We start from the raw sequence: 15,896 nt of genomic DNA on the forward strand, positions 1-15,896 counted from the left end.
TGTTCTGTTGGTAGGAATCTGACTCAGTGTCTTTTACTTCTGGAGTCATTGGGTACCCTATTTAAAAATGTTAATGGTTTGGAACTTGACAGTATTCTATGATGATTTTCAGTCAGTTAACAAACACTGTGTGCTAGGCTCCTGTGCTAAGCACTGAGAATATAAACAGATTTTTTGATGAGCCATACAACTGGAGGGAGAGTCCCCAGATTGGAGTGTTTCCTGCATGTGAGTTGTGAGCCTTCTAGATGAAGAGCTGGGTCTAGAGTGCTGCCTAGTGAGGAATGAGAGATAGTTGTAGCCTGACACTGCACAAGCTAGGCATCAGCAGCTTCTCAGACAAGCACATAACATTTGCAAAGGACTAAGAGTCCTTTGTTCAACCATACTTCTTCCATCTTTCCAACCTACAACGAGATTTAGATAGTGTGTGTGAAGTACTTCTTAAATCTTAAAGCAGTCTATAAAGCTGTATAGAGACAAAGATAACACCTCTGACCGATGAATTAATTATTACAGAGTTTTCCAGAAGGGGGAAATTTGGCACTATATTTAAGACTGTTTGAAGAAGAGTTGGGAAGACTTGAATTCAAGATGCTTTCTGGCTGTGTGATTCAGGGCAACTCAGTTTGTTTACTTAACAGAAAAATGGGGATAACAATAACAGTCTTCCTCCCAGATTTGTTGTGAGAATCAAATGAGATAATATAGATAATATCAACACAACACCTTATTATTATTGTTGTCAATTACCACTGCAGGTAATTACTTGCTTTGCAACTTAGAATCTTTGAGAATATCTTAAAGCTGTGTGATATTAAATGACTTGCAAAGGGTAATACTTGCAAAGGGTGTCAGTTCTTCAGCTATGTTGCCTCTCTTGTTTGTTTGCCAAAACTTAACCCTACAATCCATTCATTCATTCAATGAACTGTGCTAAGGATCAACAGCTTTGAAACTTCTGGGGCTCTTGTGCAATCTTTTCTCACCAGAACCTACAGTGTCATTTCTATTCACCTTCTAGCCCTTGAACTGTGAGCAGATTTAGGTCAGTGAGAATTAAAGGAATAAAATTAAAAGAAATTTTGTAACAGGAAAGGGGGGGAAATTAGAGATGCTCTGGGAACCATCAAATTATATCTTTCCTTCCGTCCTTCTGAAGAGGAGAGATGAAGGCCTTGGAAGTACTGAAGCACTGAAAAGATAAATATTTACTGATAGAGTTGTGGTCCTCTTCCTCATGCCAAACATCTGGATGCTACCAGGGGTGGAGTAAACAACAATTTTACTATAGTCTCAGCTCCACCCCACACACCCCCTCCCAATTAGAGTTTCCCAAGAACTGTTTTGTGAGATTTGCTAGGCTCAGGGTTCCTTAAAGTAATTCACCATGAAACTTTCTCTGAGTGTTTCCCTAGAAAGAAAACAAGGTTCGCCTCTTTTATCATCTCCATTCCCATCCCCCTACTCTTCGGTTATTGCTAAGTTTCCTGTTTTATTTATTTTTGGCTGGGGTAAACGCCCGAAAAGGAGGTTCCTTGGAGAGGGTGAAGATTATGGGGCCATTGGGAGTGGGCAGGTGGATCATCCCGTCCGCCCTAGCCTGGTGGGGAGGCAAAGAAGAACGGCAATCAGGAGTGTGGAGAAACCTTGCAGCTCCGGCAGCCGCCGCTGTCCCCAAATCTAGGGCTGCACGCGTGACCGAGGCGGCGGCGTGTGTGTATGTGTGTATGGGGGGGGGGGGGAGGCGCTCCCTCGCGTTGATTATTTTTGGCTCTAGCTGCCTAGGCTGCTCCCTACCTCTTTCTTTTCTCTTTCTGTCGCGCTCTTCTCTCTTTTAATCGCCCCTTCACCCTCTCCCCCCTCCCTACACTCAGGCTGCCGGAGCCGCCGCTCGAGTGCAGCGGGGCGCTCGTAGCCCCCCCAGCCCCCTCCTTTTTTCTCCTCCTCCTCCTCCTCCCCCCCAACCCCGGGCGCAGGGTTTGAAGGTCACCTCCTTTCTGTCCCTGTCGAAGCCTACGCCGCCACCTCCAGCTCGGGCCAGTGGAGACGCCGCTACCGCCGTTGCCGCTCTAAAGCGGTCCTACTAGCAGCAGTAGCACCAGCAGCAGCAGCTGCGGAGCTGGGTCTGGCTCGGGGAGGGGAAGCCCGAACCCCAAGAGGGGAGCAGGAGGGGCGGGGGGAATTCCTCAATCTCCGAACCCCTGGGGCTAAGCACATAGCTGGGATAGGGGAGGCGCTCCGCCTGTCCACAGAAGCAACGTACGAGGCAGCAGCAGCAGGGGAAAGACTGACCTGTGCAACCCGGGAGCGAGAGGAGAGATAGAAAGCACTCTGCCCCACATCTGGAAGAGGCAGAAGTGCGCCCCACATCTGGTGGAGGAAACCTCCCTTTCCTGAACCCGACCGATCAGAGTTGGAAAGAAAGAGACGAAAGAAGGGATTGTGCGCTCCGGGACGCAGAGAGGCTTTGGGCGCTCTGGGATCTCGGACTGAGACCAGGACCGCCACCCCAAGCCCAGGGGCTTGTGCGCTCCTCAGCTTCCCAGACAAGTCAGCGAGCTGCGCTTAGCCTAATCGGCTTTTTGGGGGGGAGTGGGTAGGGAAGTGGGTGGGAGCAGGGCCCCGGTTGCCTGACCAGGACCGGGGCCGGGCACCTCGAGGCTGACCTGCCCTCGAAGTTGCAGCCGGCGTGAGAGGTAAAACACGTGCCCTCCCTTCGCTGGCTACGGCTGATGGTAAGTCTGGTCCAGGGGATGAGGAAGAGGGTGGGGGCCATGGGAATGTGGTCTGGGGGCCCAAAGATGTGTAGTGGGGGCAAGAAAAGCAGCAGGAACCAACGCCCCAAGTGAGTTAAGATTGAGTCTTTGCCGCGCCCTGCTCTCCCTTGTTACCTGGGGTCTCTTTAGGGAAGGAGGGGAGCTGGACTGGAGAGCACTACCGAAACGGGCGCTCCGGGGAGGGAAAACTGTCTTTTCCACGCCTCAAGTCCCTGGCAGCTTCTCTCCATAGGAGCCGGCTGGTTACAGCGGGCGTGGACGGGCACGCGTGCGCTCACCAGGGTTTGGAGTAGCTGCCGCCGCCCGTTTGGACTCTGAACTTTTTCCCTTTCTTTGGTGCGAGATCCCGGGCGGTCCCGGCAGCTCCCAACGGAGCTCTCTTTTCATCTCCGACTTAGAAAGGAGGAGCGCCCTTGGAACTATGGGCAGTGCTTAGGGAGCTCGGGGAGACCTCAGCTGACTCAGACCAGGTAATTTGGGTAACTCCAATGGAGAAATCAAATCCTAGTCTGGGAAAACTGGGTGACTGGGAACCGGGGATTTGAGTAGCTGCGCACTTTGCTCTAGTGGCCAGGACCTATCATAGACCCCTAGCTTATTTCCCTTGAGCTCAATTAGCAGGCTCTGGGGCACCCTGAGGATCCTCACTCTCCTTTGGAAAGGGCAGACGGGGAAGGAGGGGATGCAGTCAGTTAATTCGGTTTGGAGGGAAAATCACAGGGTGTCTAAGGAAGAAAGATAAACATCCTTAAGTAATGCCTAATGACGACGATAACAATACTCTAATAGTCATTGAAATTGTGGATAGGAAGCCAGTTAACGCGGTTAACTTTAGAATGAATGCTCAAGAGCAAAAGAGGAGACGAGGCTAGTTTCGACTCGTTGGTAGAAATTGACAGGTCCTTAGACCCCGAAAACAAGTTAAAAATTGCTCCCTAGGATTTCTTTATTTATTGTCGGGGATAGGGGGCGGAAGGGGGAGGGGTAGAGAAGAAAAAGGAGATCTGAGTTCAGATAGAGTAGCGCCGCCAGCCTGATTTACAGCTCATCCTTAGGGTTCTTGAAGATTGGGAAACTGAATAGATCACCCTAACCTCAGGAGAGGCAATCTTCACTTAGAACTGAGCCAGACGCCGTCTGGTTCAATGCTAAATATTGGGAGTCTCCTTGGAATACTTATTCTCAAGGTGGTCTCCAAAATTGGAGGTGCACAGGAGCTGTGTTGTGTATACAATAAGAGAAGGAAATCTGAGTACAGCACGGTTTGTTCGTGGTGAATCTAGTCAGACGCACATTGTTCTCCATCATCTCCCCATAGACCTCCCAGCCACACTTCCCAGCACTTCATCCTGTGTTACTCCGTAACGGTACAGCAGTCTAAGGGGCCTAACGGCAGAAATCCTAGCTAGGATTCTTGTTGATTTCAGTGGTGGACAGTGGATGAAGTCCAGAAGCAGGCTCTCTGTATTTGCCTACTTTTATGTCCTCAGCTATCTTGGTTCCAAAAGGTTCCACAAGTTTCCCAAATGGAAGTTGAAAGTCAAGATTGATTACCCATCCCAATGGCCAGGATGCCTGGTGGTTTATGCCTATCTTTAAATGAACTCCATCCTCTTAACAATTCTGATCAAATTTACTTGAAAAGAATGGCAAAGTTGTATTTGTTGTATTGCTTTCAGGAGTGGGGGTACCTATTAGGCTAACTTAAGCTTTCATTGAAAAGAACACATGCAGTTTTTGAATGGGGGTAATGAGAGACTTCAGCTAAGAACACCTATCTCCATTTTTTCTTGCTTCCACTGCCTGTTTCTTTGACACAAAAGAAACCAAGAAAACAAGAAAACCAAATGATATCCTTTTACACCCCTCCCCCAATCTCTTGGGATTTCATGGCAGATTTATTGCCGTAGCCCTGTCCTTAAGAAGAACTGACTCAGGAGACTTCAGAGTATTAAGGGCCCAACAGAACACTTTCCAATGGACAGATTAAAATGTAAAAAGTTTTTTTTTTCTTTTTTTTTCCTTTTCTTTTTTAAGCCTAACACTTCTGTGCTGTTTAACAGCATTCCTGCTTCACTCCTTGAATCCTTGCTGATTCTGGATCTTGTTGTATTACCATTAATAACAAATAACAGTAGCTCATATTTTATAGCACATTGAGGTTACAAGGTACTTCAAAGGGTTTTCTACTAAAGTACTTTAAGTTGCATTTGGGAAGAAAAGAAAAACTAACGTGATAAAATAATAAGGTTTATTAGGTGGGAATGAGTGGTTATTGGAGAAGCCTAAGCGAAAACTGTCATACCAGAAGTTAAATTTAAATAAATACTAATTACACATATTATATAAAGATTACTGTTTTGAAAGCCAGACCAATGGTTTGCTATCCCCTCTCTACATGGTCAGTGTGGCTGGGAAACAGGTACTTTACAAGGATCCCTAAGAGAAATGGTTCCCATGATGTCAGCCTATAGCTCCATGGGATTTGACCCCTCATCCACCTCCCAAAGCCTTACTTAGAATGCTGTGAATAGATAGAAATCATTTCCAGGATTTTTTTTTTTTTTTTTAATGTAGCTAGAAGCTCTCACTACTCTTGGTTTCTTTACCCAAGAGTATTAAAATAGGAATAGTCTGATATCTTTCCCCACCACACCCTATTTATTTTTTAAAACACTCCTTTTTTTTTTTTTTCATGATCCTCTAGCTTCCTCCCAGAAAACTGAGCCAAAGGATAGGGCTGAACAGATTTTTACTCATGATTCTGACATACTGTGCCCTATTTTTCTCTCCATGATAATTGATGCTATTTTTTTTTTTTCCTCTGGCTCAATGTCTGAGGTTTAGGCCTTTCACTGTCTTTATGTCTCAGAGTGCATTTTAAACAAGAATGTAGTTCAGCCTACTCCAGCAATAGTATGCTTTATAGCATGTACTTTATCAATCGTCCTTTTCAAATATATCTTTACTTTCGGAAAACATTTCTGCTCTGTATAAATATGTCTGACACTTCACCTTTCTGAAAATTAGAACATTTTATTTGCATCTTTTAAGCTGATGTGTTGAGTAATGAACACATTCCAAGAGGGAAATTGTATTTGACACAGAAAATACTTTGGGGACACAGGGATTTCACAGTGGTGTGTAACAAGACTATTGAAATCTGAGTACAAATGGTCTGAAGGACACTGGGAGGCAAGGGCTGACTTCTTTATACAGCATGGGTTTCAGTAAGGAAACATCCTCGACAAATTAATACCTGCTGACTTTCCTAAAATTATCAGGTAATTTACTATATTTAAGTTTTTTTTTTCCTTCTTTTGAGAAAACTGTAGCATAGTTCTTTGTAAGAAAGACCTATAAAATCAAAATTAATTTTAAATGGAGCTGTAGTGATTCTCTCCCCCTCCCCAATATGTAAAATAGCTCATCCCCTGAACTGCCTCAGGGCTCAAGTGCAAAAATGGAATGATTAATTAAAGAGTAAAATAGTGGCAGCAGCTAAAATGGCATTAAATACTTTTGGACTAGTCCTTCATTAAGTATCATTGGAATAGAATTTTAGTTTTTGTAGCTATCTTCTTAAGAAATATCTCTAGGGTTGTTGGTTTGAGGCCACTATCTGAATTTCCCCCACAATAAGACTGAGAGCTTCTGTCAAAATATAGAAATTGTATTCTTGTTTCTAAAGCAAAATATAATGTTTCTTTTTTTAAATTAAATTAAATTTTTTTCAATTCATAGACAAATTTCTCTCCTTCCTAATTTCTCCCCTCTCCAAAGAATTACAATGCAGTTTTATTTTAAAGAATAGCTATAAAATAAAATAAAAATTAATAGTCATATAGTGATTTTTCCCTACTCAACATACAAAATAGTTCCCTTCCAAATAGCCTCAAGGATCAATTGCAAAAATGGAATGCTTAATTAAAGAGTAAAATAAGAGTAGTATCTAAACTGTCATCAAATACCTTTGGACTATTCCAAACAAAACTTTTTACAATAAATATGTACAATCAAGTAAAATAAATTTCCATAATAGCCATGTCCAAAAAGGTGTACCTCATTCTGCATTTCTAGGTTGTTTTTGTTCATGGTATATAGATTTTTGCAGGAGTTACATATGTGTTTAAAGTTGTTGGTTACTTCTAAAGAGTAAGGAACCTGGTATTCCTTGTTGCTTTTTCTCAAAATTCATATATTAGAAAAGTGTCTATTTAATCTACATAATAACAAGTTTTGGGTTGTTGAAAGCCCATGATCCAGAAAGGCAAATCTTGCAACAGTTTGGAAACGAAATTCATCTTTTGGACAATTACTTTAGAATTTTACAATCAAGAATATTGAACAAGCTGAAAACAGATACGGAGGCTACACAACTACAGTTATTCTATATTGGTGTAAGAAGTTGGTGTATCTATACAAAGTACTATATAATGTTTGTCCTCAAAGAAAGAGTTGTTGTGAATTAGCTGGAATATCCAAAAACTTCTGAAGTCAGTTGCCTCCTAAGTTCTTATTTGTGTGTATGTCAGTTTCCCTTTAAAAGGAGACCGTGTGTTCTATGAGTAGGAATTTGAGAGAAATGTGCTTGGTGGTAAGAACATTGGAACCAACATGGACAGGTGGGTAGCTTAATGAGGGCTATGAGTTCCAGAGGAACAATATGAGTCTACTGTTACTCATCCAGACATTGAGGTAGAGGTAGATTTTGATAGAAATCTTTTGCCATCTGAATTCAGATTTCTCTCTGCCCCTTTGATGGCCAATTTGTTTTTATCCAAAGTCCAAGAGCTGTTCCTTTGGTTTAGTTAGTGAGTACTGGGGTGAAATGAGAGGTAGAGAGGGAGAGAAGGGTGTTCCATTGTGTTAATAATGGAAAGCAATTCAGGAAACAATGTTAGAGATTGTGCTGGCTCAGTCACAAGTATACAAGTTAGGTAGGAGTGGGAAATAGTTGCTATCTTAAGAATTATCTTTCAATTTTGGATGCTGCTCAGGTATTAATACCTATCTCAGATTTCTATGTGCCACATCTCTAATTGCCCACAGGATCAAAGGTTTTAATGTTGGAAGGGATCTTTAGAATCATCATAACTTACCCTTATAAATGAGGAAATTGATATCCAGAGAGGCCCAGTAATTTTCCCAAGTTCATAAAGCAATCAACATCAGGGCTAGGATGGCAGAGAGGTGACTTAATGGCTAGAATTCTGGACCTGGAATCAGAAAGACCTGAATTTAAATCCAACCTCAAATACTTACTTGCTAAGTGATTCTAGGCAAGTAATTTAACCTCTCTTTTTCTTAATCTATTGGAGAAGAAAATGGCAAACCATTCTAATATCTTCACAAAGAAAATTTTTTATAGCATTATAAAGAATTGGATGTGCTTGAACAACAATTTTTTACTCTAAATTACACTACACCATATTACCTCTTATATGAACCGCATTTCTTATAGTTTGTGCATTAACCATCATTGTTGAACCATAGACTTTTGAGTTATAAAGTCCTTAATTAGCTTTAGTCCTCATTTATGAGTATAACTGTACATATAAGCCCATTTAATGCACATAGGCCAGAGTCATCTGTTATCTCCGGCTTTCCTACATAATAGGCTCAAGAATTAGGTTTTAGTGATAGCTATTTACAATACAGTTTATAGGTTTCTATTTTCTCTATGTTTTGCTATTTCTCTTTCTAATCATCATAATAAAAATCTTTCTCTTCATTTTTTTTCCTAAGAATTAAAATTAGATCTTTACAGATATGCTAGTTCAACCAGTTTGGTGCATGATACCTCCTTTTTTTCAATGAGGTGGCTTTTCTCCATTCCTCTGAGAGTCTGGAGAGGAAGAAGTAAGACTAAAAATTCAAGTATACTTAAGTACAGTAGATGAAAGACACTACACTAAATAGATAGAAGGGGCCCATTTTACATGGTAGGTAGTTAAGGAAATCATGAAATCCTAGAAACCATTATATGATTTCCTCATTTTCCTTTCTCATCAGCAGTTGGGTGGTAACTTAGATATGTGTTGGGGGTAGATTAAACAGAGCCCCAATAGAATAGTAGATGAGGTTGAAGCAAGTGGCTCTGTACAAGGATTGCTGGCTACAAAATCATCTTGACAACTTCCATATGCACAAAATCTAATTGACTGGCAGAGAGAGGCACTAATTTGTTATACTCATCATGAAAACTGACAGGGCCATAGGAAGAGAGTGCTGATTCAGCATTGAGTAGCCCTAGCCAAACCCCATTGGTGCCAGATTTCTGGTCAAATGAAGAGATTTAGTTTAGATATCTTTTGGTCTAAGACTTTATAACATAATTCCTGTATAAACAGTAGCTACTGTAATTGGTATTGGTTACGAATATATGTTTTAAGTGGAATTTTAAAGAAGACATTTATGGGTCATATTTTTTCAAAACTTTATCTTTTGGTTTTGCATCAAATTAGATGCAAACTAGAAACTTAAAGACAAAAAAATACCACCAATCCTTTCTCTCTAAGTTCTTATGCTCATTTTTTGTTATGTAGTTTCATCTTCCTCTCTCAGAATATAATTCTCCTAACAAAGAAAAATAGGCAAAAACAGCCAATATAGTGACCAAGTCTGACAGAGCTGACAAGTCTGTCCCTGAAGACTCCTATCTCTCTGTCAAGATATGATTACTTCTTCTTTGGAAGAAAAATTTCTTGTTTTTGTTCCTTAAAGATTGATTTTCCTTGGTGTTCTTTCCATTTTTATTGTTGAAGTCATTGTATCATGTAACAACATGTTCTCTAATATTTATTTCATTGTGCATCAGTTTATACAGGATTTTCACATGTTTCTCCAATTTCCTTACTTCATCTTTTCTTATTGTAGAATAATATTCCATTATATTCATGTAGCATAGGTGGCTAAGTATTTTTTGTGTGTTTTTTAGTAGTCAATGGATACCATGGTACCCATTAATAATTATATTGTCCACACACACATATATATATATATTATATATTATCCATATGCTATTGCAAAAAACTGATGCTGTGAATGTATTGGTATATATGGGATCTTTAAGAGAGTAAGAATGTTTCTGGTCTAACTCATACTTAAATAAAAATCCTCATTAAAACTTAATTTTTCTTTTTTTTAATAATAGCTTTTTTATTTTCAAAATACATGCGAAGATAGTTTTCAACATTCACCTTTGCAAAACCTTGTGTTCTAAATTTTTCTCCCTCCCTTCCACTATCATCCCTCCCCATAGATGCAAATAATCCAATAGATTAAACATGTGCAACTCTTCTAAAAATATTTTCATATTTATCATGCTGCAGAAGAAAAATAAGATCAAAAAGGAAAAAGGGAGAAAGAAAAACAGTAAGCAAACAACAAAAAGGTGAAAATACTATATTGTGATCCAGTTACCATAGTCCTCTTTCTGTATGGCTCTCTCCATCACAAATCTAAATCACTTCATTGTTGAAAAGAGCAAATTCATTAGAGTTGTTCACCTCATAATCTTGTTATTGCTGTACACAATGTTTTCTTGGTTCAACTCACTTCACTTACTCACCAAAACTTATGAAAAGATTATTGAGCCCAACAACCTCATTTTATTGACTGAGAGAGTAAGGGACTTAGCATCTCACAATTTATAGGTGTTTGAGCCAGCATTTGAACTGGGGTCTTTTTTTGATTTCCGCTCCAGCATTTTAACTACTACTCCATCCAGGACCAATGTTAGTTTTTAGCTTTATCTAGAGGAACTCCAGTGACCAAACAAAGCAACCTAATGTACTTTGGACAGTTCCAACTAACATTTATGTAGCATTTTAAGGTTTATAAAATACTTTACACATATTTCATTTCCCTTTAAAACAACCCTGAGAAATGAGTGTGGACCATAGCATTTCCACTCCTTCTGTTATTTTTGTTTTCCTTCTCAGTTTTTTTTTAACCTTCTTTCTAGATTCAATTTCTCTTGTGCAGCAAGACAAAATAAATATGTATACATATATTGCATTTAACATATACTTTAATATATTTAACATGTATTGGTTTACCTGCCATCTGGGAGAGAGGGTAGGGGGAAGGAGGGGAAAAGTTGGAAGAGATTTTGCAAGGGTCAATGCTGAAAAATTACCCATGCATATATCTTGTAAAAAAAAATATTAAAAAACAACAACCCTGAGGGGCAAGTACTATTTTATCCTCATTTTATAGATGAGAAAGTTGAGATAAAAAGCTAGTAAGGGACTAATTCAAGGTTGTGCAGCTAGTAAAGTTATCTGAGGTAGGATTTGAATTCCGGAGTTCCTAACTCCAGATCCAGTGCTCCATCCACTGTGCCACCTAGTGGCCAAACCATGTCATCCTGCATCATGATGCTTTTTGCTTCATTCTAAGAAGAATGCATTTTCCATATTTAAACTTAATAAAGTTTTAGATTTATTCTAGATCATTTAAAATAACCTTTAAAACTTTGTTAATATTTCTAAATCCAGCCCTCCATTGGCCCTCTAATACTTAGAAACCTTCTATGGGTTCTCATTGCCAACTAAACAAAGACCAAGTTACTTTATCTTGGTGTGCAGAATTCAATAGTTTCTGATCTACTTTCAGTCTTCTGTCTCCATAGCTTCTATCATTAAGATACTTTAAGACAACTCAAGTATCACCTTCTGCAATGAGACCTTTTAAAAATTTCTCTCTCTCCCTTCCCCTAGTAACTGCCAAACTACCTTTCATTACTTATTTTTGTTTAGTTTCTTTATATTACATATACATAAATGTATATGTATTTGCTGTTTTTTCTCATTAGAATGTAAGCTCTTTGTGTGTAAAGATTGTTTGATTCATTGTATTTGTATTCCATCACTTAATGAATTGCGCATTCAGTAAATGCCTGCTGGTTCATTCATTCACATATTTTATGTTCCAGTCAAACAAATTTACTTGCCATCTTATTGGTCATACCCTATTATTTTATTTTGCATGTGCCTTTGCTTACTTGTTTCATAATCCCTTGAAATGATCTTGCCTTTCTTCTCCATTTGCTGAGATTCTATCAATCCTTCCAGGTCCAAATGAAATGCCACCTCCTCCCTGATCTCCTCAGACACCAGTATTCTTTCCATCAACCTTTGCATTTGGTCTCTTTCTTTGGTCTTAGAGATCTTTGTTTACACATTAGACATTCTTACTAAGATATAAGCTACTCTATATACAGCTCAGGGACTGGCTCATATTTACCTTTTCTCCTTCAGTGTCTATTAAGTGAAATACACACAGTAGGAATTTAAAATTTTTAATAATTATGTTGAAAAATATGACAAGGAAGCCATAAAAGTACTGTACAAATAAATGATTTAAGGAATAAAAAGTAGTTTCAATATGAAGAGATAAGAACTAGAATGTCTAGCCTGAGAAAAAAAATGATAATATATTGTCTTTATGAAAAAAATTTTAGCAACAAAATTAAGATTGGGCTAAAGAAGATGTGGATTCTGAAGAGCTCTGACAAGTCACTAGATAGATTTCTGCCATGGTTGCTTTAAGCATAAATTAATGAAAAGGTAGGAGTCAAGATCCAAATGAAGAAATTAAGTTGGAAATTAGGTGGAGAAAGTTATCTCCACCTCCCAAGCTATAGACTTAAAATTAGAATGGCTCTGCAGTTTAATGAAAAATGTAATATAACTCTTCAGTCTAGGTCTACCATCTTTGAACTCTGGTTCTGTTACTCATCAGATACTTGAGCTCTATGAGTCTGATAAGAGTTGAAAATTCAGGGCAACAGTATCCTGTCTCACTTATTTCAATTGGAGTTTATGCCATACAATTGAAATATGGAAAATCTATCCAAGAGGAGATGATTTAGGAAATGAGTTTTTCTTTGTTTATTTTTGGCAGAGACTTTTTATAATTGTCTTAAAACATTTTGGAGGACTATTATGAAGAATTTAATTTACTTTAAGTAACATATGTAAAAGAAGGGAATAGTATTTTTTCTGTTTGTCCCAGAGACAGAACGAGGAACAGAGGGTAGGATTCAATTCAACAGACATTTATTTATTAAACCCTAATATATGCCAAGTACTGTTTTAAGCTCAGAAATAACACATATATACACACATACATGTATACATATGTTCTCAAGAAAATGGTATTCAATTTATGTTCAATCCCAATAAGTAAATACTTGGAAATATAAAAAAGAGGAGAACATTAACAAGAGATGTGAGAAGAATAATAGGGAAAACATGAAAGGCTAGGAAACTACCTGAGCTCAGATTCGAAGTTAGATAAGATTTTTGAGAGAAGGAGGTAAAGAGGAGGTAGATTATAGGATAAGGGAATATCTTCTATAAGTGTTTTGAAGATGATTGGGAGATGGATTTCCAATTTCTAGTTAAGAGTAAATTGGCCGGTTTAACATTTGACTGGAAAAGTAGGTTAGAACCAGGTTGTAGAAGACTTTAAATTACAGACTGAGAAGTTTATATTTTATCCTAGAGTAAAAGGAAATCATCAAAAGTTTTGGAATAGGGGAATAACATGGTAAACCTATGCCTCAGGAAGATTATTTTGGTAGCTATGTGGTGATTGGATTGGAGAAGGGGAAAGATTGGAAGTAGGAAGATGAATCAGGAGGCTATTATATATAATCCAGGTGAGAGGTTGTGAAAAACTATTCTGGTTGGTGAGTATTTCAGAGATGTTATGAAAGTAGAATCAATACAACTAGCAATTTATTCCCTGGAAAGGAAAATGTTAAGGGTGACTCTGAGATGACAAATCAAGGTGACTGGGAGGGTGGTAGGATGGACGAAAGAAAGTAAAGTTGAAGGAGAGATAGATGGTAAAGGAAAATGTTATATTTCAATTTTGGATGTATTAGAATGAATTGGGATACCAAAATAGAGATGGCCATGCCAAACTGAGTTCAGAGGATAGGTAAGCCCAGGGCATGTAACTTTTAGAATTATTTGCAAAGAGATGAGAATTGAATTGATAGAGAATTCAATATAGGGCTGCTAAAAAGATCACCAAAGGAGAAAGAAGAAAAGCGTTCCCAGAATAAAACTTTAATGGACATCCCTGCTTAAGAAGCAGGATCGTAGCATTTAGAACTAGAAAAAAATCTTAGAAATGTTATAGATCAGCCTCCTCATTTAACAGACATGGAAACTGAGGTCTATAGTGACTAAATAATTTCACCAAGATTGCACGGGGACCAAGAGGCATGAGATTCAAGCACAATTTCTCTGAGTTTATACCCAGTGCTTTTTCTATTACATAATGAGTACTTATAGAAAGGAAAGCAAAAAACAAAAACAAAAACAGATAGTCCTTTAAGTACTAGGAAGACCAGAAAATAGCAGTGTCATAAAATCCAAAGAAGAGGAAATACACAGAATGATGGGTTAGTCACATTCATTCAAAAACTTCTGAGTATTCAAGGAAGGAACTGACTGAGAAAAGACTAATGGATTTCACAATTAGGTTTCTTGGCAACCTTAGAGAGAACTGCATCAATAAAATGGTAGAGATTGGAATCCTGATTATAATGGTTAGGAAATAACTGATAAGGAAGTGAGAAAGCAAGAAGAAAAGCTGTATAGAAAGGAAGATTTACATTCAATGTAGTGGCTTGGTTTCCAATGGTTAGAGCTGTCAATAAATGGAATGAGGCTGCTTTACCTGAGGTTTGCAAGTAGAAACGTGTGACATATTGGGATATTAAAGAGCAGATGTTTATATAAGTGTGCTTTTCCTCTGCTTCCCTTTCAACTGTAATCTTCTAAATATTTTTGTAGGTCCCATATCTTTTAAATGTTTTCCTGGTCATAGTCTTTCCTGGGTTCCTTCCTCCCTTTCCAACACCTTTTAGATCCCTGAACTAGAAATCAGAGTATTTAGGGTCTAGTCTTAATTCTTCTACTAAATTGCAGTGTGAATTTCCTCATACATAAAATGAGGGTGTTCTTGATTAGATGATTTCCAGCAGTGCTCAATTTTTATCTTCAATGAACTTAAATAAACCCTGAGTTTTTATTCATTTCCTCCCTAGCCATGCTACCGTCCATGTTCCAAGATCCATCCTCCCTTCCAATTTTTTTTCTTTCAGGGAAAATAGGAAAATAGCTGATAGGAAGGGCTGTAAGATAGGGAGGATGTTGGAAGAGTCCCAATTACAGCCTGGTGAGAAAAGAAAAAATGTTTGGCTTAGCCCTTCTTAAATGAAGCCATCCATTCTTCATTCAGAAGGTAGGTGACAGGGACTTAGGGTAGATACTTTAGAGTTGTGAATTCTAAACCTGAAGTGATCTTCCAGGATGATGTTTTTTGGGCCCTGATGGAAAAATCTGAAGGATTAAAGTCTGGTGAGAAATGAATATCAGATAAATAGTTGAAAAGTGAAAGAACAATAAGTAATTGAAACAGGGAACATTTATGGGCCACAAAGCATTGTGTTAGACTTGGGCTGACATTAACTTCTCTGTAGCAGAGATTCTGCTCAGAGATTAAAAATCAAACATTTCCCTTTCCTCCAACCCATTAATTATAGCTTTTTGACTGTTCTGGTGAAGAAGAGAGGGAACAGATCCTGCAATTTCAAGAAAAAAAGAGAGTCCAGTATTTTCCATCATTAACAATCTTCTTCAGTTTCAGGTAACTATATAAATCAGTATTACTCTTGTTAGTCTCAACTCCAAGATTTTGCGACTACATTGGAACAAATGTTAGTTCTTAAAAAAAATGTTTATGAAATGCCAGCAGATGTCAGTGTGTTCTTGCCATTTAACTCCTTTCCCCTTTTAATTTTTTTTAAACAATGTCCATTTTCAGTAGTAAAAGTATATGCAGATCTCCTATGATGACATTTCTTGAGAGATTATAAAATAATAATACTTTGTGTATTTGGGGGCATAGCAATACAATTTACAAAAGGGGAGACCTCAGTATTATCTTGCATGTATAAAGGAATTTAGGTTTTCCCTGGAGTAGTTATTTTTGTTATTACTAGTAGTAAAAATACTAACATATTTACTTTAAAATTTGTAAAATATATTATACATCTCATTTATTTCATAATAATCATATGATGTGGAT

The 15,896-nt window shown here is 38.4% G+C and overlaps 1 protein-coding gene across 23 annotated transcripts in view; it reads left to right on the top strand.

Moving 5' to 3' along the window:
- The window catches only part of RBFOX1 (RNA binding fox-1 homolog 1), a 2,692,248-nt gene that overhangs the window by 1,018,400 nt on the left and 1,657,952 nt on the right, over nt 1-15,896 (top strand). Inside the window, exon 1 of one of the 23 annotated variants that reach the window (XM_074280486.1) lies at nt 1,835-2,738. The exons of 20 other annotated variants lie outside the window; for them this stretch is intronic. Coding sequence is in view for 1 of the 3 variants with exons in the window: in XM_074280482.1 (XP_074136583.1) it covers nt 2,736-2,738 (3 nt within the window). In the remaining 2 variants the exon portion in view is untranslated. Of the gene's footprint in view, nt 1-1,834; nt 2,739-9,259; nt 15,456-15,896 lie in introns of those variants that run through there. 2 more of the 23 variants (XM_074280482.1, XM_074280484.1) reach the window with 2 other exon arrangements.

Source organism: Sminthopsis crassicaudata, chromosome 1, assembly GCF_048593235.1.
Source record: "Sminthopsis crassicaudata isolate SCR6 chromosome 1, ASM4859323v1, whole genome shotgun sequence".
In the NCBI taxonomy this organism is placed as follows: domain Eukaryota; kingdom Metazoa; phylum Chordata; class Mammalia; order Dasyuromorphia; family Dasyuridae; genus Sminthopsis; species Sminthopsis crassicaudata.